The sequence below is a fragment of the Paralichthys olivaceus genome, chromosome 6 (assembly GCF_024713975.1).
Source record: "Paralichthys olivaceus isolate ysfri-2021 chromosome 6, ASM2471397v2, whole genome shotgun sequence".
Lineage (NCBI taxonomy): Eukaryota > Metazoa > Chordata > Actinopteri > Pleuronectiformes > Paralichthyidae > Paralichthys > Paralichthys olivaceus.
This window is the reverse complement of record NC_091098.1, coordinates 8,524,923-8,552,807: the sequence shown is the minus strand read 5'-3', so window position 1 is coordinate 8,552,807 and position 27,885 is coordinate 8,524,923. Positions and strand designations below refer to the sequence as shown.

Genomic DNA, 27,885 nt, shown 5'->3' with positions numbered 1-27,885 from the left:
GGGTATTGGACCAGAGTCAGGTCTTAGGGTGGTAATAATAAAATGTGATGGGACTGTAAGCCGCTGGCCCACATCCACCAACATCTCCCAGTCTCAAGCTTGCTCCAACTGACCACTCCTGGTCAGGATGCTAATCCTGCTTGCTTCCATTCCCCACAGGTTCTTCCAGCTGATCTTTCTTTTCTCTATGCCCTCCCATTTCATCCACTGCCCCTGTCTGGCTTGAGTGACAGCCTTTGCACATCTTGCTGCCTCTTTCTAAAACTGGATTTCCAGGACTATCAATTTTTGCCACTTCTTGCCTTGTTCCACAGGAGTCTACTCTGACCTAGGCCCAAAACCTCCCTGTTGTTGTATGTGTCCCTCTCTATCCCATTTCTCATAATGAAAATATATTTAAAAAATAAACACACATATATATATATAATAAAGGGTTTTAACCACTAAATTACTATTTTATAACAGCCGTGGTAAAAATACTATTTCATAACATGATCATATTAATATCACATGTATATTCTGAAAACACAGACAAAGGCTGATTATGAACTCATTAGAATTTAGATTATGTATTTAAAGCATATACTAGGTGGGTGTGGCAGGCTCCTATTACCAAGTCATCCTCCCTGCATGTCTTAGAGCTGTGGGTGGAAAAAAAAGCACCCACAGACCAGCCACAGAGATGCAGAAGAAACTCAGATAATAATGAAGCCTGGGGGCCAACTTATTAGTAAAATTAAATTAAAGTCAACACATTTGAACACTGTACCTAATGCTAATTGTCAAAAGGCTGATATGTTTTCTCTGCACCTGTAGAAGAATGGGATACACTGCAAAGACTGTATGCAAATTAATAATAAATATTAAATCTGGCTGCTGCAAAAGATGTGGTGTCTATGCTTTGTTGTTTTTCTTTCGAGGGTTTTGGGTGTATGTTAACAAAATGGCAAAATCAATCTTGTGGTCTAATGGATGTTGTGCTATAATTGAGAAAACCAGCTTGATCAAAATACTGGCACCAACCAGACAGACAGACAAGGAGGTTAAAATAGATCAACATCAGCTCTCCAGTTACATTAGTGTGTATAAATGGGGACTTTGACATACATTTCACAAAGCACATAGCAGTCCTCCATGTTGATTTAATGGTTGTCGAATATCGCCTCCTGCTGACAGTAATGCCACTATACAGATTCAATTTAATTTTTTATGTTTTTAGTTAATTAGTAATGAAATTAATAATAAAGTGAAGCAACTTTTATTTATCAAATGAGATATTTGACCTATCCTAGCAATATAGGCCACGTCATTGATAGAAACTTGATTAAAAACTTTTCAAAGCAAAATGCAAATATCTTAAAAAGAAATGATCCATATAATTTAAAAAAATATGAGGGGAAGGATTAATGTTGCATATCGACTCACAGAGAGTTTGTAACAAAGAAATCAAATACTATATCTACTGTACTCTACTACATCTGTAGTGTTTGCTCTCAGGTGTGAACACACACGAAACTATGGAGCCTTTTGTGTTTTGCGTAGCAACAAGTGGTAACTATGTATTCTGCCAACGGTCAAAGCAAACTTTGTATTTCTCACTTCACACACGAGGAATGTTTCTATTAGAGAAAGTATGCTGCTCTGATACTGTCCACAGCTGCAGGTAGCAACTCAGTGACTGAGAACCAAGGCCTTCATTTTCGTTACAATGATACAGTTCTACCCTGCAGTCATATTCCATCAAATATTTTGAGTGGAGATAGTGGTGTATTATAACAATAATATATATATATAACTATAATTTTAAGATATGTATTCTGTTCATCTGAAATGGAACTTGTGAATATTCAAAAGAAACTGTCATGTGTTTTGTGTTAAAGAAACATGAACTTAACTGATCCAGAATGATGACAAGAAACATCAGCAGCAGTGAGTTTTATTACAATCTCAGAAAGGACTATTGAAAATCCCAATGAACAGTATGTACCGTGCAGAGAGTACAATGTTGAAAATAGTTTTATTGAGGTTTTAACAATCAATGTTACAGGTTGTGTCTTTAAAATTATGGCAACTGTTGGTTTACTGTCTATCCTTACATGAAAATATTGCCCACCTCTACAAATAACAAACATTTTTTAATTTTAGACATGTTACAGCAGGCTTAATACTGGAAAAAAAAGCTTAGGTTTTCAGTGTCACAGAGGAGGACCTAATTTAAATCTCTGCTCGACATATAAATTAAACAATAAATTAAAGCCAGTGAAAGTCTTCAGATAGCTTTGTACAAATACAAGGAGATACTTAACTAGTCTGTGTTAAAACAAGAAATTTGAAATATCAAACCTAGAGAATCACAGTAATGGCAAGCTACCAGGAGGTGCCAGAATGATTCCAAACACGTAGAAAAGTCCCATGAGGAGGTTGAGCTTGGCCGTCTTCTGGGGGATCTTGGCGTAACATCGGCCGCGGAACTGCCTCTCCAAGGGGAAGGCCATTGGCAGCGTGAGCAGAGGCAGCGCCATGCTGATGGTGTAACGGGTGGCGAGGATGCAGAAAAGCACATAGGGGACGAAGAGCAGGAGGTTGTAGAGGACATAGGAGAGCGTAGGACCTATGAGGATGGCCAGGGTGACGATGCCTGCTTGCTTGTCAGAGTCCATGTCTCTGGTGTTGTTGCTATGGAGGATGGCTTCTGTGTTGAGCGCCAGCGGGACAGCGTACACTAGAGGCAGCACTGATAGGTATCCAACCTGTACTGCGTGGGAAAACATGACTGCCAGAGGGCCGAAGGTAATCAGGATCACCACGTCCCCTAGTGCCACATACTTGAGGCCGATGCCTGGGGAAAAGGGGAAAAGAGCAAACAGAGGCGATATTTGACTTTTTGATTAATGGATGTCCACACCTTATCATCAAATACCCAAGAGCGGTTGAAGGGTAGCATCTGTTTTCTTCAAATCTCTCATTAGCATCTAATGTCATCAGGGTTATTTACTCAGACTCGCAATAGCTCTTCCAGGGCTACATTAGACATCTAGACAAGTGTTTTCTTATAGGGTGAGTAGCACTACCCATGACAACGAAACCAACTTTGTTTTCCTTCTTTAATGAAATCTAGAAAACTGTAGCGTGAATCACAAAGTGATCATTCAAACAAGTCTGTACAGTTCTGTATTTTGTTAAATGAAATGTTGATGCTGATGTATTGACATTTCAAATCAAAGGGTAAAAAACAAAACTTTTTTTTTTATACATTGCATTTTTCTACCCCCACATTTTGTGTACGTCGCACATGCAAGAGATATGTTCACTTTTTGAGCCTCACACACAAGTTTGTGTTTTTCAAACAGCAACATATTTCTGGCACAAGGAGCCATTAACATAAAATATTGCAGAGTGTGTATTTTAAATGAAAGATGTATGCCCCTCCATGTGTGAGTGAATGTGTGTGTGCTTTTTGTGACTGAGGTGGCTTATCAAATGAGGAAGCAATCCAAGAGATGTAAGTTAATGATTTACTCACCTCCGGTGTATAAAAAAGAGCTGGATAGTCCCCCAAAGTAAATAAGGGCTAGATGCTCCAGTCTGAGTGTAGACAGGAAGTAGAGCAGGGTGGCACACAGACACCCCAAAGAATATAACAACGCTCCAAACATGACAACATCCTGCGGTGCGAGAATTTCATCCACAAGAGTCCTATCGTCACTCTTCTTGTGGTCAATCCCTTTGGAGAAGTCATAGTAGGTGTTCACAAGGTTGCCTGCCCCGTGGACTACAAGGACGGTCACCGCACACACCATCAGGATGACCAAGTCCACAGAGCCATCAAGTTTGTACGCCAGGGCGCTGCCGAGGGCCACCGGCGTGAGCGAGGCACTGAAACTCCATGGTCTCAGCGCCAGCACGTATGCCGCACACTTAAGCCTGACATGTGAGGCGACGCGGGCCATCCTCGACATGTGGTTGGCCCCTGGAGGGTGATCGGTCGTGTTATTCATGCCAGTCTGCCATTGTTGGCCGCTGTGACCATTAGATCCAGTCAGAGAGAAAGTCTCCGCCCTGCTTTGTTTCTGCTCTTTGGTCATTTCTGTGCAAGGTGTCTACAGTAGCAGTGACGTTCCCAGATGCCAGAGTTTGATGTTCCTGCAGGAAGAAAAACATTTTACAGCAGCTAGCTTAGGAACTACAACTATGACATATGATCACATCACTCCCAGTTTATTTTTTGGGATTGAGTTTAAGATTTTATTTTTTACTTTTGAGGCTGGCTGCAGGGTGTATCTCTAATCTTTACGGGCAAGAGTCCGCTGTCTCTTCCTGAATCTAGACTATAAACTAGTGGGACATAAGGAAATAAGACCGTCCGAGAGGGCACCTTCTTTTAAGTACTTGCTAAAAACACAATCTTTTCAGACGACATGTTCCTGAATTTACTTGGGATGCCAGGCTATTATTGGTCTCTTCTTACTTTTATTATAACCATTATTATTCCTTCTTAATATATTGACCATTTGTTTTCTTGTGGTGCAGCACATTATTAAATCAGAAGAAACAAACTCTTACTGCACGTCGTCTGGCCATTTAACAGAGGACTTTCATAGCCACCACTTTCCTACAGAGTATAATATTTACATGTGAAATGTTGTCGCTGCAGCAGCAGCAGTAGTAGTAGTAGTAGTAGTAGTAGTAATCAGGTGGTCCACAGCAGATCCAGCGGTCACAGAGAGCAGGCACGTTCTGACAGTAAATGTCACCAACACTTTAACTCCAAGTGGTTTCTGAGCTCAACTCACATTGGCTCGTTGTTGATCTTATTATTACACACGTGGGATTAAACTATTATAGATCAGCCACTCTCACTCTGAGAAAATACTCGGTGGAGGCAGCAGGTAAGGACACCGATCCCCGTGAGGTGCAAACGATCCCTGGCTAGCTGCTGAGATTATGGGATTAGAGCTAACTCCGCTATCCGCAGAGCTAACGTTCTGTGTGCGGGGACAGCGGCTACTTACCAGCTATGTCCTCCGTGTCCGACACCACCCGGGCTCCTCTCCGCTAACAAACATGTTCCTGTGGCCCGCAGAGTCCGCTCCGTGTGTCAGCTTACGTGTCAACTTGGAGGATACTTGACTGTCTGGCCACTGCTGTGCCTGACGGGTGCCATTTCCTCCACCTCAAGTGCAACGCCGTACACGGGTCGAAGGAAACGCATCATCGCTCGCACAAGGTTCCGGCATGTGTTTCATTCCGGCAAATAAAAAGAAGAGCTAAAGAAGAAAACTTGACACGAAACGATGGAAAATAGAAGAGTAATTCTACACCCACATCTTCATGAACATGTCCGTTTGTATTGTAGAATCATGGCACGTCCCACATTGGACTTTATAGACCACAGAACCATTAAATGAAGGAAAACTTAAATACACAAATAAACACACATATTTTCTTTCATACAATAATACAAGAGCAGGCACAAGTCAAATCCCAGAGCCCAACTTGGTCTAATACACACACACACACACACACACACACACACACACACACGAACACACACACACACACACTGGGTAGAGATACAAATTATGTAAACAGCAATGCACATCATCAACAAGCAATTGTTAAATCCAGCCAGTCAGGTACAGGTACACAAAGCAACAAAACAAACAGAGAGGGAAAAATAAATAAATAACATTATATAAACACAAATTTGGTAAATTAGTACCTTAAGATTCCCCACATTTGATGTTATTTGGTTGCAGTTTCTCAATGTGTATGACTGAGACACGTTCATGCAGCCAGTTAGTAAAGTAGGGTGGAGTTGATGTTTTACAGACCGAGTATAATTTTTCTTACTATTATTTTGTAAGTGGAGTGGACAAAAAAAACACATGGAGTTCCTCAAGACTCCACACATGGAACCTCTTTTTTTTAAATTGAATCAAGTATTTACTCATTACTTACACTCCACAAATACTTACAATCTTTATTTTCTTATTTTAGTTATTCATTTTTATTCTACATACAGCTCTTTTTTATTTATATTCAAATGCATTTATCTATTATCTTATGTTACTTTTACAATTTGTTATTATGCCTTTTATATTTTATGTAAAGTACTTTCAATTGCCTAATTATTGAAATTTGCTCTGCAAATAAACTACCTTGCCTCCTCTTGCTTTACAAAAAGAAATTCCAGAGGAGAAGAGCTGCATAGCATCATGGGAACAGAGAGGCCTGGTTTGGATTAGGACACAGTTCTGGATACAACCTAATTTCCTTTGCCAGTAATTAACCCAGCTATTGACCAGATTTGAGGATAAATGTATTTGGCTAAAGCTGAACCATAACACAACCACGTGGCTACCAAAAGTGAATCTGTTCAGACTCTCTGAGGAAGAACAACCCATAGTTTAGTTTTTATGATGAGTAAAAAGGTGGAGCTACGTACAGAAATTCTATGAAAGAGTTGCTTGCTCACAGATGAGATGGATGAAATTTGCCAACATGCTATTTGGTATTTTGGACCCCAGCAGTGCTACACATCCCATTATCACCAAGGAAACAATTAATACTGGCAGTCATGCTATGGAGATCACAAGATCACACATTGTCACAGACATCAGTTCCTCTGTGCAGGTAATATTTTAATACATCATAAAGTTCATGTGAGGGTCACAGTAGCAAACAGACTGCTGTTGGGACCTGACTATGGGACATGATTTAGCAGAACCATTCCATTTTTTGGCTTTGTTATGGTGATGTGGGAAGTGTGAAGACTCTGTCTCTTTGGGACAGTGGTGCAAAAGTGCAGTGATGACAATTCTGAAGTCATCCTGTTTGGTCTCCCTTTAAAGGTCCAGTGTGTAAGATTTACGTGAAAGGGATATATTGGCAGAAAGGAATTGTTGTTTTCTGTACCCTAGAATGAGCCCTTCATATTTAAATACTTTATATTTACATCAGGAGTGGGTCCTCTCTACGGAGGCTGCCATATTTATTTTACATAAATCCAAACTGGCCAAACTAAACATCTATTAAGTTTTTATGAAAACTGAAGGCTGCCAAAGGTTCGCATTCATGTTTGGAAGGGGAGCTGAGGGGTATTCAGCTGCAACATGCAACTTCACCACTAGATGTCACTAAATTCAACACGCTGAACCTTTAATTCCACCTGAACCTTGAATAATATCAAGCAGACTGCTGGGATCATTTTCACTTCAAATTAGGTTTTGATGCACTAGTGAAGAATGTTGTTCTGTCTCCAAATTCAAGTTGTTTTAATCAATTGCTGATTTTCCAAGATGTATACATGTTTTGTATCACCTCGCCTTAATTACTGTAATGCACTTTACTCCAGTATCAGCCAGAGCTCCCTCCACCACTGCTGCCCAGCTTTTCACTGAGACAAAAGACATGACCACATTACATCTGTGCTTTCTTCTCCAAACTTGCTCCCTGTTAAATTCAATAAGGATTTTAAAATACAACTTCTCCCTTCAATGTCTTTGCACCACGATACCTTTCAGACCTATTGACCTTCTTACCACTAAGTTCCATGGATGGATTCATTGTTTCGTCCTTGTAAAGCAATCAATAACAATGTTAGGAAAAGTCCCACATAAATAAAGGTACTTCTTGATGCGTCTTTGCATGCATCCATTGAAAAACAAAGACTGCATTTAAAAAAAATAAGTGAAAAGGACAAGCTGCTTTCGGTGATGAATGTCTGCTGTTTGTACTTTGTACAACTCGTCACCCACCCATAAGCCCCAGAGTCACTTCTGCTATGGCATAACCTCAGACTTATTCAGCTTTTCCATCCCAGGCCGAGTCATCTGTATACTCACCTGCAATCTTCCTGTCACCCTGTCCTCACTGAACAAAATAAATACTAACAAATCACAGTGGGAGGCCATGCAACTCCAGTGCTTTGACATTTTACAAAACTCTAAACAATAAATTGTTTGGAAAAACTCTGAAGCTGTATTTCCATTTAGTTGAAAACCTGGAATGTAAAAACTGGATTTTGTTTAGAGTCCTGGGTTGTTTGGGGTTTGGGGAGATGGTTCACACATTGACCATTCTCCCTCCATCCAAAGGCCTCTTTGTTTGTGTTCTTCCCTCTTGCAGAAAATGTGTGTGCAGGCCATACACTGAAGTACCTTCTCTCTTCCCACAGCAGCGCTATTACATAAACCTTTGAAAGCCATGTTCAAAATGAACCATCTGATTCTGCTTTAGCTCTTCTCCAGCGGTTGCAGCAAATGGTTTTGATCGACAGAGCGCGTTTGGTTTTCATTAGATCGTCTCGACGCTGACCCCCTGCCCCCTCTGGAGTAATGTGAAACCAGCCCTCTGGCAGACGCGCTGTGCGGCCGGAAAGGAGCCGAGCGGAGCTGCTGCAGTCTGCGCTGCCTCCACCACCCGGTCCGCAGGCTGCGCCGCTGCCGCAGAGCCCCGCACATCGACCCGCGCAGTGACACACTGCCGAGACGTGCGATGGCAGAGAAGTAGCGTTCATACATGGTGAACCTGTGCAGTCTTCGCTGAGGAGATCATTTATTATTGGTATTACTTTTCCTGGAGGTGTGATACCGCAGCCATGGTGAGCTGTCAGACTCCCAGAAGTTTACGGAGAGGCGGCCGGGGCTTCGCTCCTCTGCTGGCCGCGGCGCTGCTCACTCTTCTGTCCGCAGGGATGCAACAAACCACAGCGTTTCCCTCCTGGAGGTTCGAGGTATGACCACCCCATCACATGCATCTCACCGCGGCTCCAACACCACACTGTGCGCCTTCTGATCATGACGTTACGGAAGTGAGCTGCCGTTTTCTTGATCATGTCAGGAAAATTCAACACCAAACTCTATTCAAAATGTTATGACTTGTGATTTATTATTTGTTTTCTGTAAGACGACACTCCAGGAATGCTTCTGTTTCAAAGACTTTTTATTGACCAAAGACCACTTTTAAATTCGGCATTAACAGTATTGTTATTACATGAGGCAACACTTATCTTAAAGGGTAAATGTACGAGTTAATATACTTTTTAAATTACTAGTTTATAGTCATTAGTATGATTATAATAGCAATTTAATATTAATAAACATTAAAAAACTATGTGTAAAGTGAATAACCTCCACTATCCCTCACTAATACATTACTAGGATACTCTATAATTAAAGTTATTTTCAAATTAAGGTGGATCCTTCATACCACAAGTTCTCAAAGTATGTCCGAATTAATAACCTGATTCTTAATATGCAAACTGGGCATATTTGAGAGTCAGTGTGGTCTTCAGCATAGAGAAAAAAACTGGTTTCAGGATAATCACAGGTAAACAAGAATAATTCGTTTATGCACATTATTTTCTTTTGCTGTTATCGAGTAAAAGTAATTAGTGTTTAAAGACTTTTAATAAGGACCCACTTACTGTGCAATTTCAGTCACTTCTCTGGTTTCCTTAAACACATCATCAGATTCAATCACTTACGCGTGAGCAAACGCATACATTCAATTAATGTTGGGTCTCTTTTTGAAGTTGGATAAATCATATAATTAGGTTAGGAATGGAATGGATCCCTGTGCAATGATATCTTCAGTGAATTGGATAAGTGTGTTAACTCCACACGACTTCAATCACTGCCACCCACCACACTCTCACATTAGATGTCAATCAAGCCTGGCTGCTGGTGAGGATTATATAACTGACTTAGATAAGCTTGTGGCAGGCGAGTGAATAAAGAGGTCAAAAAGCAGCCAAAGAGCATTTTAATGAGTTGTTTTTTATCTGTACTGAAACTAATGCACTGATATATGGGAATCCTCAGGGTCAGCACTCACTGGCTTTAAAGTTTTACTTTAACACCTCTGTTTCTGTATTCATGGCTTATTTGTCTTTATTTGTGCCACAGTGTGAATAGAGATTTGCAGTTAAAGACACAGGAAGAATCGAGGTGACTTTACTGCAATAAACACCTCATGAATCACTGCACATAAAACTGTGTCAGCTGAGGTCAGGAAAGCAACTTCTGCATAAAATAATGACCTTCACATACATTGCAATATAGAAGCATTATGTCAGCAAGAGACGTCATCCAGTTCAGCAGCAGTGTTGGAGCGTCTGCCAGACGGCCTGCTTCTCTATTTTGGTAAGGAAATGAAGGAAGTACGCCATCTTCTTGTCTTGACTGGGCGAAGCAGGTCCAGGAACCATACCAGGATATGGTGTAGAATACAAAGTGGAGAGGGTGGCTTTGATATTTTCTCACATGTACAGGATTTTTCCCCCATGCAGTAGGAAAATGCTGGGGCGTGAGTTTTAAAGGCTTTGCTTCTTCTCCTGTTTATCAGATTTATCTTACAACGCCCAGGCTCTGAACCGCTAAAAGTAACACTGCAATGGTTTTCATCCCAGTGTATTAGTCAGACTGAAAAATTGCACCAGTATACCTGAGCAAAAGATCTGTACAATGGGAAGAATTTTTTTTTCATCACAAAACAAAGTTGTGGGGCGCAATCCCCACAAATCCGCTGTCCAAGTTTTAGATGCTGTTGTGAAGTCTGACACACTTTTCTGAAGCATGGCCAACTCTTGGACGTGTTCCAAAAGGACATTTCCGACACTGTTAAGACAATTCGGCAAGAGTAGTTTGAAGCACATTTAGGCTTTTACTCTTACTGAACCCTGCGTGTCATTGGCAGGCTCTGTATAGGCATGTATTCTCATCAGTCTCAAGTACATGATGTTAGGGATGAAATAGGAAAAGTTCTAATTTCAGAGAAATCTAGATTCAGGGTATGTTGATGGTTGCATGTACCTTCAGCTGTTTTTCACTTTTAATATCTTTGAATTTATCACTGAGGACAGGCGGTCTCCCTGCACGAGCACACAATGGGCTCCTTGGGTCTGAATCACGGCTCAACTTCAAGTGTTGGAAGGTGGATTCACTACTTAAACCCATCTCCATAAAGAGTTATAGATTTTATCAACTGGTGCTAGCACTATTATGGATCTATTATGGACTATTTTGCAGCCAAGACAAACCACAACTTTACTTCAGTCACAGAATATTTATGAAAGCAGTAAAATGCAAAGCACCCATAGACAGCCTTTCAAATCTGTAAAAAAAGCACTGAATCCAGGTGTGATTATTTTTGAGTCACTGTCGACCCTCCCCAAAGAGTCATCCGGTACAACCTATCCGTGAAAAGGATCGTATTTAATGTTTGGAAAGTACTTTTACTGCTGATCACTTCCCTTTTCCAAGAGATGGAATGCCCTTGCATGAAAATAACTTTCACGAGTAAAATGCTGAAATTATAGCAGTTGAGCACCGTTTTAACTGTCAAGATAACAAATGTAGTCTAATGCCTGCAGCTACAAAAGTCAAACTCTTTCCAATAAATGTAATAAGCGAAGAATTTAACGCATCTCATTGGATTCCTTCAAAAGCCTTTTCGAGAAGTTAGACTGCATCCTCTTTCAATTAGAGCACAGAACCAGTTTCAGATGTCCCAGATGTTCCGCTCCTTAACTTCACTTTACGGTGCGAGCTGATTAATTAAAGGTTTTTCTTTGTCCAAGGAAGAAGCTTACACCACTGCGTTACTCATCGGGATCCGCAAAGAGGCCCGGTCACAAGTGCTTCACCTCTCCAGGAACAAGCGCTACACCCTCACACCGGAGAAGCTCAAATGGGACAAGTTTAAGCTGACATACAAGTATTGGTTTGAAACTCTTTCTTTAGCCAGCATGCAGAAAAGTGGTACTTTAGGTAGAGGGGAAAGAAAGAAAGAAAAATACTTCTGGGAAAACAAACAAACAAAAAGTTTCACTCATGGTTGTCCGACCACCAAAAGTTCATAGTGCATATTCAAACAGTGTTTACCCAACAGAACTCTACATGCATTTGTAAGAGGGGGAATTATAAGAGCAAACTTTGGGATGGTGTTCTAACTATCTGGAGAAGTTCAAGTGACATTTAAAAGATGATCTTATAAACCTTAAAGAGTTTAGACTGAGCTAGAGAGGTTTGATTGTGGTGTTTGTTGATTCTGCAATCTTAAAGGAAGATTCAACTAACAGGGCAGCAGATAAAAATTCTATCCATTCTGAAAATAAGTCATCATCTCTTCCATATTACAAACACATCCACATTAGCCTAACTCTAGCTGATACATCAGCGAGTATGAAGTCACACAAATGGAGCTGTATTTACAATGCTTGTGGGAGTTCTGGTCTGTCTGAACAGTAGCCATTTAGTTTTGGCAGATTTCCCCGCTGTAGAGGGATGTGTGTCGAGACCAGTATTACCTACCCAATGCTGTTGTGTCTGAGCAGGTTGCTCTCCTTCCCAACAAACCTCATAAACGCCAGTGACACACGTCGAGGCATCGCCAGGGCTTTTGGCAAGTGGAGCGACGTCTCGCCATTCAGCTTCAGAGAGGTGCCAGCTGACCAAGAAGCAGACATTAAGATTGGTGGGTACTCTGCATGTGGCTGTATCAGCCCGCAACAGATGTTCCTTGGCTTCAAGCTCCAGACTTCTGCTTTGTCGTTACTGTTTTTCTGTCTGCGCTGTCGTCGCTGAAATGCCTTGGCCTCCAAATTCATTTAATCACACTACCGCAACTATATTACCAAGCTTATATTCAGCATGATTCATTATTCTAAATGAAAAAAATAAAAGCTTAACATCTTCCATGCATGTCAACCCATGGTGAAGCTGTCAAAATTATGTTTATCCCGTTGGGTGCTAACGCTGTAGTCCTGCATAAATTCTCAGTGACAGTGAAAGGAATGGTCGTCATAAACCTCTGTCTTTAGTAATTCATCATCCCCCTGCTGTAGTCCACACAGCAGAAGTAATGGAGCGAGGGTTTCCCTCCACGGCTCTGAGGTATGCGTCTCTCTCGGTTTTGGCAGGCTTCTACCCCGTCAACCACACAGACTGTCTGCAGTCCTATTTGCACCATTGTTTCGACGGCATCACGGGAGAATTGGCTCACGCGTTCTTCCCGCCAACAGGCGAGATCCACTTTGACGACCATGAATACTGGATTCTTGGAAACATGCGTTTCAGCTGGAAGAAAGGTATGTGTCTTTATCATGTTTGTTGGAACCGCTGATATTTAATCCAGAAGGTGATGGAGGAAGCAGACCCTGAACTGGACAGCTCGTGGGGGTGGAGGGGTGCAACATAAAGAGAAAATAATCACCAATCTCTGTTCCAGGAGTCTGGCTCACAGATCTTGTCCACGTGGCAACTCATGAAATTGGACATGCCCTGGGACTCATGCACTCCTTGGACCCGAAAGCGATAATGCACCTGAATGCAACTCTGACGGGGCGCAAGCTAATCACACAGGATGAGGTGTGGGGTGTGCACCGTCTCTACGGTATGTTCATATGCCCGATGTTCCTTACAGAAGACAAATATGGAAGTTCTTCTTCAGTCAAAGGCAAACTTATTTTCTTTTAATATACAATGCATTTCATCCAAATGGTGAACAACTGAAACCTTGTAAATCTAAGTACCATGCAGGGATCAGGGGACATGATAGGACTGATGGGCCTGAGTAGTTTTATCCTGATGCAGCACTTGAGAAGCTTCATCACATTCTGACTAAAAGAACCAGCGCCCAGTGTGACAACTTCTACAACAGGTTCACTGACGTTGGCGTTCAACAGGGCAGAGTGACCCTTTACACCATCTTAACCTGTTTTTCATTTAAGATATCAAGCTAGGAGAAGTCGGAGTCTGTCATGTAGTCAGCAAAGTCTGGTCCCAACATTACAAGGATTTATCTAGATACTCTTATGAAAAACTAGTGGTACAAAACCAGTGATCCATCTTTGGTCACAACCAACAGAAAGTAGACCACAGTCTTTGACACCTTACACTTAAAGCCAACGTGGCATTAATGAATACTATATAAACTTCTCATGAGTCATGATTAGTGTGTATTAATAGTGAGTCATTTTCATTGGAAGAAAAAGCCGAACAGGGATCCAAATTCTTTAGCTGCTGACTGAGAGCTGCTGTCTGATCCTCCTCCTCCTCCTCCTCAGTCAATCTCCTCCTCTCTTCCAGGATGTTTGGACCGGTTATTTATCTGTCCTGCCTGGGCTCGGAAAGGCTATTGCGACAGCAAGCGCAAGCTGATGCAGAAGCACTGCCCTTCCAGCTGTGATTTCTGTTACGGTAAGACACAGCAGCAGCAGAAAACAGCAGTGCTCCAAGGGGAAAAAAAGAGAACGTTTTCTCTCAATTGAGCAGCACAAGGAGCTGCTGTGAACCGTTTGCCAATGGAGCAACGGGAGCCAACAGGTCCAGCCATGCAGAGCTGTGATGGGGGTTTTCAAGAATTTCATTTGAAAGGAAATTGCTCTTACTACTGAAGGAGTGTGTGTTTAGTTCTGGAGAATAGCAGCAGCCCAAAACACAAACAGAGAAGAGAGGGTACCTGTTGTTTCCTGTGACTCTGTCTACTGATAACACATCTGCAATTTAACAGCCTAAGCCTCTTCAGGCTTATTTGCGGCGTGCTGGTGCTGAGCCCTCTGCTGCGCAACAGGAAGTGGCTCCTCTTAACCATCATAGCTCACAGATTGTTGTGGCCGTCTGAGATTTTTGTCAGCAACAAGGGACAGTGTGGAGAGAGGCAAGAGGATACGATTCCTGGCTCACAGTAATCTGTTCCTCATTGTTGATTGGGAGATGTTGTACGGCTGTGGAAAATTCCTGAGTCAGTCCAAACCCGCTGGAATTTCAGACTGTGGCTTGAGGGTTAGAGACACACAAGGTCAATTTGGATTTTTGTGGCATTAACGAGAGCGACTGTTTTTAAGCAGAATTTGAGTTGATCAGACGACAGACTGTTGTGTTTGTCAGGAACCAGATGGGAGAGATTATATCGATAAGGCAGTCACGACACCAGCAGGTCAGGGGTTGTGAAAAGTAAACGTGATAAGGTTTGCATCAAGATTTTGACCATAGTGGAGTTCAGTGGTGTTTTTGAGAGCGTATCATCTCCAGATTATGAGAGGATCTCCTCTCAATCTTCTTCCAGAATTCCCGTTCCCCACGGTGGCTCCCACACCGACTCCACCAAGGACCAAACACAAGCTAGTCGTCGAAGGCAAAAGGCTGACCTTTCGTTGTGGGAAGAAAATAGCATCAAAGAAAGGAAAAGTAAAGTGAGTATTCCTGTGATCTTTTCCTACCTGCAGCAATGCTACAGTACAATTTCACCTCACGCTGTCTGATGTCTCAACCCCCCATTCCAGCTGGTACAAAGACGGGGAGCTGCTGGAATTCTCTCAACCCAACTACATCTCGCTGACAGACGACCACATCACCATAGTGGCCAACGCCATTAACGAAGGCACATACACCTGCATTGTGAAGAAAAAAGACAAAGTTCTCACTAACTACTCATGGAGGGTACGCGTGCGCTTCTGAAAGCCGCACCAAACATCGAACAGGACACATTCACATACGTGGTCACCAGAGGACCTCATTCTCTCGGGCACATAGTTCTTCTTTTTATTTTTTAAGAAATTGTTTTCTTGAATTTTCCACACACAACTGTCTTAGCATCGACTGTCATTGTGTAAATGTGTTTTCATATGTTAAATAACTAATAAATGATCCGTGACATGTAGCCTTTTGTGAATATACTACAGTAAAAAATACTGCCACAGTGAAAAGCAAGTAATGACAGACGTTTTATTTGGTGATGAAAAATACTTGCGACCCTTGTCAGCTCTTTGGGACGATATCCGCTCTGCCGTCATCGAGCCTGGACCTCTTCAAACATCTTGCTGCTAAGACAGTTATGGCGTGCAAAGCCACCCAGGGGTTTATGGAGTCTAACTTTCAAAAAAGGGGGCTAATTTGCTGGATAGAGCCTAATTTGAATCAAAAATATATTAGCACAGTTGGAAAATTCTCAGTCAGATTCTAGGTTCCAAGAAACAACAAACCAAAAAAAGAGGCCAGTCCCTAATGTGTTTCTTTTCAGCCTAACAGAAGCTCTTTGGTTAGTTGCATGCCATTTGAGTAATTTACACACTGACCAAACTAAGCTAATAAAGCCAGAATAAGCAATGTTGTCTACAGCCTTTAGAACAATTTGGACCTTAAACCGCATATGGAACACCTCAGACGTCTAGCTTACTTTACTAGCCTCGCAGTGAAGCCAGCAGTCTGTCTCCAGAGGCCGAGCAGTCAGCTCCACTAGCAGCTCTCTTTCCAAGCTTATTCAACACATCAGGTGTAATAATCTGCAGAAGGGCTCCGCTGGGGTCTGGGGATAGATAAAACTGATTAATGAACATTTCCATTCAGTTCTGGCTCTAGAAGTCCGAAGACCAGGGTGTTTTTGCGCGTGTATTCCAGCGAAAGCAGGGAGTAGGCTTGCAGGCAACGAAAGTGCACTGTTTATTTTTCTTCGGCTCAAAATCAAAGAATTTATTGGTTTAATACTGAAGCTGCAGAGCCATTTAAAAACAAAGACAGAGCAAATTCTGGGCCTCTTTTCCCCTGAAAGAACAAAGTACTGAGACAAAGTGTGCAGTGCAAAGAATGACATCACTTTTGGACAGCGACTATTAAATTGGGTTCAAGGCTTTTTTTTTTTAAAGCTCGACTTCCCTTGATTTTTTTTCCTGCCGTGGCAGTGTGCGGTTGTGTTTACATAGCTTGTAGAGAGTTTATAAATACGGCGAAAATGGCAGACAAAACAAAGTTTCAAGCTTTATTTCTAACAAAAACATCGTCCCGCTGTAATCAAGTGAGCTGACAGTCCCAAGTAAATTTCTAACATTATGCCGGAGGGAAAACACAGCCAATGCTGCATCATTATACAGTAGCACAGGCAGCCAGGAAATGCCAACCATTTATAAAATCAGCTCCTCTCTCATGAAGTATAAAAGGGAAAATAAAATATGAGAGCTTAAGTTCTGACAGATTTATCGTTGTCTTCTGTTTATGACCATATGTGAAATGGTGAAATGATTTGAAAATACAGAGAAGTGGATTAAAAGTGGAGGGAAAAATTCTATATTTTTCGAGCCACCAGTCTTGCTGTGAGACAGTCCTGACTATTTGGTGAGAGTTGTAATGGATCAGACATAAATCCAAAAAGTCCCAGAACTCTTTGCTCCCCCTCTTCCTCGGTTCGACAGCCAGGTGTCGTGCAATCTTGGGCTCAGAATTTGAGGCTGAATCCTGGACCGACTGCCGACGCTCCCTGGTTGCTGGTTGTCAGATGAAAGCCTGTGTCTTTTAGATCATCGTCACCCTGAAGACAAAGTGGAAACAAAGTTAACTTGTGGTAAATGACTTTCAGTTTCATCAGATCTCTGAAATCATCTCAGTCTCATTTCTTTTTTGTACAACTGATAAATACAATACTGGTTAACTTTGGAAAACCAGAAATGAACCCTAATAAGACATTTATTGTATTCCACCAGTATGCATGAACATGTTTATCATTAGTATTATTATTATTCTTCCTTGGTTTTTGAGTGTTGATGGTCTCTTACACCAGTTTTTTCACCCTGACTATAATAAAACTGATGTTCAACATGGGAAACTTTGGCAAATTTATTGATGAGAGGGAAAAATATCACCTGTAACTTCCACTGAAAAGAATATCAGCATCATCGGCCTTTAAAAAAACCAACTTCAGGGTGGGTAGGACCACTGCTGAAAACATTAAGATCTAAAGGGTGCTCATCATGGAAAACACAAGGAGGAAATACGCGGACACAAAGCAGAAGCCTGTAGGTCTGTAATCTATTTAACACAGGCGGCGTTCGGAAAGCCTGGTAGCTGTATGTAATGGAGAAAGTGGAGCCTAATGTCCTTACCAGTTGACTGTAGCCCAGGCCTCCCTCGGGTGGACGGGGACTGGTGCCTCTCTTCACCCTCTGCTGCTCGCTCTTGGCCGGCCAGGTGGGGAACATGGACGGTTCAATGGGCAGTGGCGTCTCTCTGAGGTACTCGTGCTTCAGTGCCTCATCGGACACAATCCTCTTACTGGGGCAGTAAGTAAGGAATCTGGAAAACAGTCGGTGATCAAATTCCTATTGAGATTCAAATACACTAAAGAAACATTTCAGTAAAGAATCACATGCCAACAGGCAGCTCAGACTGTTTGCTCACTGCAGGTGGGCTCAAGCGTGGAGGTGATGTCTATCGGAGACAATGCTCGCATTTGAAGGGGATAAGCTTCCACTTGTGTCTGAATTATTGTTTGTTTGGAAATTCCAAGAATGTGTGCTTCTTCCTGTACCTGGGGGTTTGATCCTCCCCAGAGCTCTGCTGATTTTTATCTGAAGCATACAGACTTGTTTATACCAAGAAAAGGGCGATGAATCATTTAGTAGTAGAGAAAACCAGTAAAATTCTGCGTGTTTAGGCTCAGGATTAAAACCTAAATCTCTTTTCTATCAAATCATATTGAAGTTTGAAGAAGCAAAGATCAGACGAGCTCAGAGAGGATACGCAATGCCTTGACCTTCAAACACTTTGCTACACAGAGGGGTGTGATATTCCAAACAGCTCTGTGATGTCTACCTGCCAGCCTAAACCTCCAAACGTCTTTTACACAGCTGCCTGAGGTTTTTTCAACAGAAATTCTACGTGTTGACCTCCTGCAGTGTGAATGTGTCCCGGAGTAAACGCTTCGTGAGCCTTCTGACAGCTGGACAGCTTCAGCAGTGTTGGCCATGCGCCAAACTTCCACTGAACCACGATCCCTCTGGCAGCACAGTGGACATGTTGTTACCGTCCTCTGCAGCTGTGAGGAGAAGCCAGTGGTATGGTTTTGTCATTTACAGGTGCAGGCAGAAAAGGCTCTGTGGGTGGGTTAAGATCTGAGGGAGGCAAGTGGAGAAACGCGTCTCTGCTCTTTGTAGCTGCAAATCTATGCTGATCTGTGGAATATGCAAGATAGAATTGTAAAGCTATTATTCTTTATGTCTCAAAAATGATATCCCAATTAAATGTGAGTTTTCTAAAACATTTTCCTGTAGCGTGGAGCATCACCATGGTGAGTGTGTGTATGTGTGCGTGTTGGAGAAACAGAACAGGAGGATGGAAAGGGACTGCTGCTAAGGTATGCTGATAAATTACCAGTCCACTACCATTGTCATGTTTTAAGTCAACTTGCCAGAAATGCACTGACAGAAAAAGAAGCTCTGGAAAGACTGAGAGAATGCAACAGAGCAGCACTGCGTTTATCCAAGTAAGAACATTTCCAGCGTCAGCGTGATGCGGATTGTTACTGATATTAGTGGCTGATATTTGCTTTTAGCTGGCCTGTGATATTATATTCTAATGGTCTGAAAACACTGCCATCAAGTATTTTAAATATAATGCATACATAGATATTTAAAAAAATTATCATTATTAAACTTGATAGAACAGACTCTTAACGCTTTTAAGAACCCTAAACTCTTTGAACATTAAAAATGTAAACTTGCAAAGACCCCTCTTCTTACTCCTCCCCCCTAATACGTCTCTTAAGCTACTGTCAGACATACTATGAAAATCTGGAGATTCTCTGCAACTTCTCCAGGAAGGTGCATGTGTGAACACAAATGTCCGAGTGAGAGCCTCCTGATTATCTGCTAACTTTCTCCACCTGGCCTCCTAGCATAAAGTCTACAGAAACACAATGAATCTGATGTGAGAATCCAGCGAGGGATGCCCACAGCGTGGGGGGATTGATGACACCTTTTAACACGGGACAGATTCAAAAATGAGCCACACACGTAGAAGATACAGATGGAAATGTTTAGAGAGTTTGTAGTGATAACAGCAGATGCTGAAATACCATGATGAGCCTCATTGTGGTGCAGTAAAGATGCAGTGTAGTGTGGAATAAGACAGTCTTTAAGAACCCTACTTGTTCATGAGGTCAAAGCCCTGGTCTGAGAGCAGTGCTCCAAAGCGCTTTCGCAGGTTGTTGTAGGGATACTCTGTGAAAGTCATCTTCTTCACAGCGGGCAGCTCGCTGTAGCCGGGCCAGATCTTCTCACTCGGTGACCCCAAATCCTACAGGCAACAAAGACGAGCCAGGAGACAAACTGTGAGTGCGAGGACAGATGCATTTGAGATATTTCCATTTTAGCAGAGTAGTTCATCGACCACAGACATGTGGTAATCCACCAGTCCCAAGTACACTTCAATACGTTAATTCATCACGGTTGACGACTGTAGGATGACATAGTCTCAGTGACATCAGTCCACACACAAGGCTGTCACACTTAATGCAGATCATCTACTGAAAATGATTCAGCTAACTCTGATGAGCTTCTTGGTTTAATAACTTCATCAGCTGCGCTGACATTTACCGACAGCTACACCCTGTGGCGCACTGCAGAACTGCAGGCTGGCATACAGACATAAGACAAACAAAAGATCAACAGGCAGTTAACAGAAGAGCTACGTATACTTTATGGTGAGGATTTATTTCATTTTATGACGGAAAATGACGGCACTTACCTTAAAAATCTTGTTAATTTGGTCAATTTCAGATTTTCCAGGGAACAGAGGCTTCTGGGTCAGGAGCTCGCCAAATATGCAGCCCACTGACCACATGTCCACAGCTGTGGAGTACTCCTGCGGAGAGAAGAACAAACACAGTGGCAGTCCACAGAAACATAAAATCGTCAGTCTTCCTGGCAGATTTCTATGCAGATCGTCTTGCTTGTAAAAGTGAATGTGCTCTGACAGGCTGCTGGACTTCTGTCACCTGGGCTTGTAAACGATACACTATAAAACTCAAATGGTGTTTTGCAGTATTTGGTATCTTTAAATCAAATGCTCGATGTCTCTAGCAAAAAAAAATGCATTGGTATTTCGTCTGCTCCTGTGATGTAGGGAGGTAGTGTGAAATTGAATTCTCACCTTGGCTCCAAGCAGCAAATCTGGTGACCGGTACCACAGGGTCACCACTATAGGGGTGTACGGCTTCAGGGGGGAACCATACTCCCGCGCCAAACCAAAGTCGCCAATCTACAGTACAAGACAGATGGAGGGAGAAAAATAACTTAAAGACATTTGTGTAGTGTTTTTTGGACGCAAACACTTAGCCCACTCCATCGCCATGGTGGTGACCTTTCATAGAAAATAAATTAACCATATATTCTGTTGCAGCAACACATAGGATACATGCTAATGTTTGAAAAGATGGATTCTGATTATTTGCTACTGCTACTACTTACATAAATTCACACTGTCTGTATGAACCTAGTCTATTTACGAATGGACACTTATTGACGTCTAGTAATCATAGCTGTTTATGCAGCTGGACTGTGCCGCGTCTAGCTTGGAGGAAAGTTGTGCATCATAGACAGACGAATCAAAGGAAACCCTATTCTTGAGTTTGTGTATTGGTGCATTCATATTGTGAATTTGAAAAAAAAGGGGGAAATACTTTTTCCTTCCCAGTTCCTTCCCTTTTCAAGGTAATATTTATTTAAATGTTAATTCCATTGCTGGACGGGGGGGGGGGGGGGGTTTCTAACTACGCCAGTGCTCATAAAAAAATTCTATCTATCTCTCTCTATTTAATACTGTAAGATTAAATACCCAACTGTAAATTTCATTTTCAGACTTATTTACTACACTTTCACAAAGAAATATTAACTTAAATATGTGTTTGGGTAGGATAGTCAACTGTGCTTCATGATCATGAACCTAACATCATGTTGATGTTTTGACATGACTGCTGAAGCCACTTGTTGAAAACAAGTTAGGATTACAATAACAGATATTGGAAACACCAAATATATAGTTATTACATATTCATTTTATTGTGTCTCACAAAGAGAGGATGCTATGCTTTATCACTACTGGGGTGATGGGGGAAATGTTTTCAACATGACAACAAACCCTAAACATAATTCAGGACACTGCTGCATTCAAAAGGTGAAATTGTGGCAGTAACCAAATACATGACCTGACCTGTTTTGATTAGTTTTAGTAAGTTAGCTTTGGGTTTTTAAGTTTTGAGGCGAGTTAAGAGACAAGTTGAGAACTCCACATCACACTTTAAGACTGTTATAGTTGCCCTCCAGAAGTAGAAAAGGAAAAATGTAACATTTGATATCAAGAATGATTAGCACAGTACTTGTAAGTTATAGAGGGCATCCAAAGCACTAGAACGTTAGACAGTCATAAACATACCTTGAGGATTCCCTTGTGGCTCAGCAGCAGATTGGACGTCTTCAGGTCACGGTGCAGAATCCAGTTGTCATGGAGATGTCGGACTCCACGGAGCAGTTGAATCATCAGAGTCTTTACTTCACCTAAAATGATTTAATATTATCACTGCTAAAGGTCACATCTACATGTGCAAAAGAGAACATATTTCTATCAGACGAAACGCAGCTCAATCCCATCTCTAATCACCTGGTAGGAAGGGCTGCTTCATGGTTTCCATCAGACTCTTCAGGTCATGTTCTACATAGTTCATCACGATGTAGATCTTGTCCATATTGCTTCCAACAACTATTTCCTGATGTAGTGAAAGAGCAGAATAGATTTTTTTTCTGGAACAGCATCAACAAAAGCATTGGTGCCTAAATAAGCATTTTCTAAGTCTACTCACCCTCACTGTGACGATGTTTGGGTGTTGAGCTTTCAGAATAGTATTGATTTCTCTTAAAGAAGTTATGGGGAAGCCCTCCTTCTCTTTCTCCATCTTCAGCCTCTTCAGGGCCACAATCTCATCTGCAAACATCAGACTGTGCATTTACTGTCTCTTCAAACAACATGTCTGATAATCATCAATGCAAATCTATCTGCTCAACCATTCTCATACCAGTCTTTTTGTCCTTGGCTCTGTACACTACACCATAGGTTCCTTCCTCTATTCGGTTAAGACACTGGAACTCCTCAACACTGCGACAACCCTGAAAACAAACAACCCAACAATATAACTGACTGAAGACTTCTACATATCACTCACTTGTTTTAGATGATTACATACAGTATGTGCATAATTTGTGGGGATGTAGAATAGTGTTAGTTTGGTGCTGACCTGTAAAGCAGGCAGATACTTTGGCAGCTCCTTCTTCAGCTCCACAGGTGAAATTGGGGGGGAGTCTGGGATGTAGTTCTCCTCAGGAGTGGGGGAGCGTGAGTGAGTCTGAGACTGAGGAGTGGGGTCACCGTCACCTGCTTCATCCTCATCCTCCTCCTCATCATCCTCCATGTCTTCTCCACTTTCCTCTGAGTCGTGGTCAAAACGGGACTCAGGCACTGCAAGGTGAAGGATTAAGTTAGTTTGGAACTGGTAGGTGTAATTGTTCAGAGCTGCAAAAATGTGGATATGGATCAGTTAATGTTATTTATACTGAATCTGATGCAGATTACTACCTGATTTAATATTTACTAATTGTATTCAAATTAGGGTTGCATCTAACAATTACTATCATTAGTCTAAATCTTAGTAAGTGAATAAAACATCATGATATGCACAGTATTTTTCCCCAGACTGTACGTTTCTGTATGTAGACAGCTGATTTTGTTTTGTTTGACCAACACTTCACAACATATTCACTTGAAAACAAAGAACAACCACTTGTAAATCATTATATTTAAGCTGTTACAAATGTTTTAATTTTTCACGTTTGCTCGAAACATGAATTGAAAGATGAAGCTTTTTCGCTTAGTCATATACAGCTAATAAATATTTACAATATTCTGAAAGCTTTGCATTGTGTTTCTTTAGCAACTTATCACAATTCAAAAATGTGTAATTGTAAAATTTCACAATATGGATACCTGAGTGACCTCAGTTTAACATGAGACACTTGTCTGGTGTAAACCCCAGAATTAAAAGACCTGTCAACATGTCTTCCCCACAGAAAACAGAAAGTTGTGGACATTGCAGTTTCAGCCACATCATTTCTCAGCTTCAAACCCACCTGCAGGGATGTGATTTCCATTTTCCCTCTCCTCTTCAAAGTCTTCGTCCGACTGCTCTTCCTCACTCACATCCTCTGAAAAGGAGGAAGCCAACGTGTTAAACCTAAGAAACTGTCAAACTGAACCTGTCAAAGTAACAGAAGTAATAATAGTGTAGCAGTTTGAAAATGTTTTACCTGCACTCTGCTCAGACCTTTCTGAGCCTGAGACTGACTCTCCTTCATCCTCTTCTTCTTCCTCACCCTCACTCTGGCTGCTGGACTCCTCTTCATCTTGGTCATCCTCTTCGTCAGAGCCTGATCCTGATGCTAAACAAGAATGAAATGATTGGAGAACAACTTTATTAAATAATCGGAGGACATTTAACTATAAAACTGCCATGTCATCCTGATATTGGCTCTGGTGGTTATGTATTAACCTACAGTTATTAGCTCTGATGTCAAACTCAAGTGAGCGTTTCTCCTCCCATCAAATTTTTCATTCTAAATAAGTCGTCATGTCCCATCAGATATTGAACATAAAATACTTAGTACATAAATTGGCCTTTGTATGTGCTGTCATTTCTTTGCTGTAAGTGTAGATTAGACCGTCCATTACCTATGGAAGATTCTGCAGTGCTGGTCTTCCTTTCACTGTCACTGATGTCCTGAAGGTCTGCGAGCAGGTCTTTGCCCTCCTGCTTCTCCTCCTTCAAAGCTGCAGAGAGAAGGTAGTGTGAGCTATGCTGAAATGTGATCTCTGAGAGAATCATACCAGAAAACAATGAAAGGATACTGTTCGACTGAAAAACATGAGCAAATAGAGATTTTTGTGAGAGACTAAGATAAAATGGTAAACTCACCTGCACTCGTCCGTTGTTCACTGTGTTCAGATCTGTCTCGGGGAAGGCGGGTAGGACTGCGGCTGCGGTGAGTTTGTTTTGTCTTCTCATCATATTCATCAGGGAGCATCCTGTGGTGAGACGGCACTGTGGGAATGAAAGTCTCTATTATTCAATGCTGTAGACACCACCTTACAGTAAGCTGGGTTCATCACAGCCCTTGTGTTTGGTGTTCAGTAAACTGACAACGAATGCTGTGGATTTTTTGCTTAAATTAACTTTTCAACATTTTGGGAAATATGCCTATTTGCTTTCTTTCCCTGGGCATATTATTATATAATGCAATCGATGTGATTCTTGAGTGTATTAGCAACAGAGTTGGAGTTGGGAAGTGTTTTTAGATAAAGACTGATGACAGCTAGCTTGGCTCTAAGCGAAGTTAAAAAAGCCCCTGTTGTCCAGCACGTGTCTGGGTTCGCTCACTGACCTTCTCGTCGACCTCCTCTTTCTTTGCGTCTCTCCTCTGCCCTCCTCTCTCGATCCTTGAGCTCTCGTTGCTCTTTCTGCTGTTCGCGCAGCTTTCTGTCCCGTTCACGCTGGCGCTCCTGCTGCTCCAGGCGGTCCCTGTGGTCCAAAAAAAACCCAGGAGATTCCACTCGAGGTCTGTTCAGATAACCAAAGGTCCAGTTTTGTCATTGTTTGCTGTATTTTTTGTTTGGGTTGATAAAGTTTGACACAATTAGTTTATGGCTTTGAAAATGCTCTGTTGGCTTCACAGCAATACTCAGTGATTGACATATTGACCCATATGAATTTGTGGTTCTGTCTAAACAAAATATTGTAAACAAACATTATTAATGATATGGTGCCTCTCTAAGGTCAACACTCACCTCTCTCTTCGAGAATGAGCTCTGGCCTGTTCCCTTCGTTTCTGCCTCTCCCAGTCTCGCCGGGCTTTGTCCTCCTCCCACTGACGCTTCCTGCGTTCACTCTCTCTATCTTTTTCTTTGTCTTTCGGTCGGACATGTTTACCTACTGTAGAAGCAAAAACCATGTGTAAAAAGACCCACAAAACAGTTCCAAAGGTTTTTTTATTCAGCTTCAAAACAATGTTTATGTGTTTTAATTAAAACATATCTCATACCTCCTTCATCAGAGTGACTGCGGTGACGTCTCTTATCTTTTCTCTTTTCCTCCTTTCTGTGGTGAGATTTGTCTTTCCTCGCTATCTGCTGTGGAGGCTTGATAGCTAATGATTCATCTTCCTCTCCTCTGCAAATAAATACATATATATATATATCAATGAAATACTGTGAGCCAGCGGTACTGGCTTGTATTTTTTCCTAATTTCCAAAGGATGACAAAACATTTAATTACTACGTTAAATTATTACACGTACACTTGCTTACACCATAAAAACACAATTTCCTGACTTATCATTCAACAACATGTTTACTCATGATAGTTTTATAAAAATTCCAAGTACCTGTCCTCTGTTGAGTCCTCCCGTGTGTACGGGGAATTACGAATTGTTATTTCCATTCTTTGATCCTGTAGTTCTCCTTCCTCCGGAGTGTCTCGTTTGGATTCCCGATCATCCGCCTGTGGAACAAGGCTCTGTGTGAACTGTGTGAAACAAAAAGAGCAGAAGTTAATGCTGCAGCTACAGATCAATTAATAAATATATCCTCAGATGAAGATTATATGTAACAAGACGTGTAATGTAGCTGCAGATGTTTGCTAATTTCTTTTGATTTGTTTATTGTTTTTACCAAAATGACTTATTTGTCAATGCCCTGGTGCAAAAGCTTCTGGAAACTCTAATCTTTTAAAAACACAAAATAATCGTAAAAAAACAATAGAAAAATATCCATAGATTTTAATAAAGTATTTGTTAACAAATATATATGTGTTGAAGTTAATAAATAATAATTTATATTAAACTCATCACATTGAACTGTTATATTAAATTACATCATTTTTGAATCAACGTGTAGGTGTCATATGTGTGTTAGATTTTGAAACACTTTACATTTTTCTGGCGCTTGGGGTCTGCTCTCTCTTCTAATTCTCTTCTGCGTTTTTTCTCCTGTAGGATTTCGTCAAGAGTTTTAACTTTCCAGGTCTCCTTTTCGTCCCCCATCAGCATCCACTCTGCACCGCCTGGTCCACATCGAACACACATACACAACACAAGTGTTCTTTACATGTTGTCTCAGCTCAGGCTCATGTTAGTACATAAAGAAATGTGGTTATAACAGATCGATGACAGAGAAAAAGCAACTACCTGTCAGTCATTGCTATGTTTTTTCTTTTCACCTGGTGTACTTGGACCTTTTTACTAACTAGATCAAGTGTTTATATTCCATATCACTTTTCTGTTCGTCGTGAAATAAGTGCGCTTGTTCCAAACACGTATTTATTAACGAACCTCAGACATAAGACAATATAAAACATGGTATTCACATGCCGCATCGAACCAGTCCAGACGATAACACAACGATTTAATAAAACTTTAATCGCATGATTATGTCTTAATTCCTTCACAGTGCATCTTCGCACGGACAACGACATGCAGCTCGAAGCTCCCTGAGTTTACAATACGACGCGTTTCTGGCGATGATCTGTTCAGCTGCAGTGCAGCAAAAAATTACGGCGCGTGTTAGCTGACAGGCTAATCAACGAGAAACGCAGAGCCTGCTAACGTGATATAATGGTTTACATTAACGCAAAGGTTGAGTTCAAAGCGGCAGCATGAACCAGCACATGGAGCAGAATGGTAGGTAACTACTTTTAAACCCGCGGTGTGTTGTTAAGCCCAGCGTGATGCTAGCACGTTGGCTAACAGCTAGAACTAGCACGGGGGGCAGTTGCTAAACAACTCCCGCGGCTAACTGCGCGGTTTTAAAGAGAATGAATAATTCAGCTGTTTGGGGAAAGAACTACAGAACATGTATCCGTTTCCAAAAGTCTCATCAAAAGCCCAGATTCAGTAACAGGTGAAGTTATCCACGGCGCAGTGAAGACGGTTCAACAAACCTGAAGTATGCGCAGCGGTATTATGGCAGACACCGGAAGTGTTTATGCGGTGGTAACGTTTGTAAAACTTCCGGT

General features: G+C 41.6%; 3 protein-coding genes across 6 annotated transcripts; 1 reads left to right on the top strand and 2 right to left on the bottom strand.

The window, feature by feature from the left end:
* Positions 1–1,920: 1,920 nt before the first annotated feature.
* On the bottom strand, positions 1,921–5,210 carry ubiad1 (UbiA prenyltransferase domain containing 1). The gene is made up of 3 exons (XM_020088722.2): positions 5,013–5,210; positions 3,524–4,143; positions 1,921–2,839 (listed from the first exon to the last, which is right to left on the bottom strand). The coding sequence occupies exons 2-3, from the start codon at positions 4,083–4,085 to the stop codon at positions 2,352–2,354; spliced, it is 1,050 nt and encodes a 349-aa protein (XP_019944281.1). The 5' UTR covers positions 4,086–4,143; positions 5,013–5,210; the 3' UTR covers positions 1,921–2,351.
* Positions 5,211–8,470: 3,260 nt separating this feature from the next.
* On the top strand, positions 8,471–15,666 carry mmp23ba (matrix metallopeptidase 23ba). The gene is made up of 8 exons (XM_020089187.2): positions 8,471–8,737; positions 11,585–11,721; positions 12,341–12,480; positions 12,926–13,093; positions 13,234–13,398; positions 14,094–14,204; positions 15,073–15,199; positions 15,290–15,666. Exons 1-8 carry the CDS (start codon positions 8,603–8,605, stop codon positions 15,462–15,464), a joined length of 1,158 nt encoding a protein of 385 aa, XP_019944746.1. The 5' UTR covers positions 8,471–8,602; the 3' UTR covers positions 15,465–15,666.
* Positions 15,667–16,747: 1,081 nt separating this feature from the next.
* On the bottom strand, positions 16,748–27,885 carry cdk11b (cyclin dependent kinase 11B). 4 transcript variants are annotated; one of them, XM_020089184.2, is made up of 20 exons: positions 27,811–27,885; positions 26,804–26,934; positions 26,258–26,397; positions 25,916–26,043; positions 25,662–25,806; positions 25,259–25,434; positions 24,793–24,918; positions 24,549–24,647; positions 24,128–24,259; positions 23,951–24,025; positions 23,062–23,282; positions 22,843–22,933; positions 22,630–22,751; positions 22,431–22,536; positions 22,206–22,327; positions 20,925–21,032; positions 20,520–20,636; positions 19,921–20,069; positions 17,879–18,068; positions 16,748–17,307 (listed from the first exon to the last, which is right to left on the bottom strand). In XM_020089184.2, exons 2-20 carry the CDS (start codon positions 26,918–26,920, stop codon positions 17,215–17,217), a joined length of 2,457 nt encoding a protein of 818 aa, XP_019944743.2. In that variant the 5' UTR covers positions 26,921–26,934; positions 27,811–27,885; the 3' UTR covers positions 16,748–17,214. The 4 variants fall into 4 exon arrangements, with proteins under 4 accessions (XP_019944743.2, XP_019944745.2, XP_019944744.2 ...); XM_020089186.2 differs by having other exon boundaries at positions 25,259–25,395; XM_020089185.2 differs by having other exon boundaries at positions 27,059–27,834.

What these genes read in the sequence shown, in the direction of transcription:
- ubiad1 (XM_020088722.2), bottom strand. Translation starts at nt 4,085, where the DNA reads ATGACCAAAGAGCAGAAACAAAGCAGGGCGGAGACTTTCTCTCTGACT. An exon ending in CTCTTTTTTATACACCGGAG is followed by an intron (nt 2,840 to 3,523) that starts GTGAGTAAATCA and finishes CCTTTTCCCCAG; the next exon opens with GCATCGGCCTCAAGTATGTG.
- mmp23ba (XM_020089187.2), top strand. Translation starts at nt 8,603, where the DNA reads ATGGTGAGCTGTCAGACTCCCAGAAGTTTACGGAGAGGCGGCCGGGGC. An exon ending in AGAAGCAGACATTAAGATTG is followed by an intron (nt 12,481 to 12,925) that starts GTGGGTACTCTG and finishes CGGTTTTGGCAG; the next exon opens with GCTTCTACCCCGTCAACCAC. An exon ending in TCAAAGAAAGGAAAAGTAAA is followed by an intron (nt 15,200 to 15,289) that starts GTGAGTATTCCT and finishes CCCCCATTCCAG; the next exon opens with CTGGTACAAAGACGGGGAGC.
- cdk11b (XM_020089184.2), bottom strand. Translation starts at nt 26,920, where the DNA reads ATGCTGATGGGGGACGAAAAGGAGACCTGGAAAGTTAAAACTCTTGAC. An exon ending in AAGGTCTGAGCAGAGTGCAG is followed by an intron (nt 24,026 to 24,127) that starts GTAAAACATTTT and finishes CCTCCTTTTCAG; the next exon opens with AGGATGTGAGTGAGGAAGAG. An exon ending in AGTATCTGCCTGCTTTACAG is followed by an intron (nt 22,934 to 23,061) that starts GTCAGCACCAAA and finishes GTTTGTTTTCAG; the next exon opens with GGTTGTCGCAGTGTTGAGGA.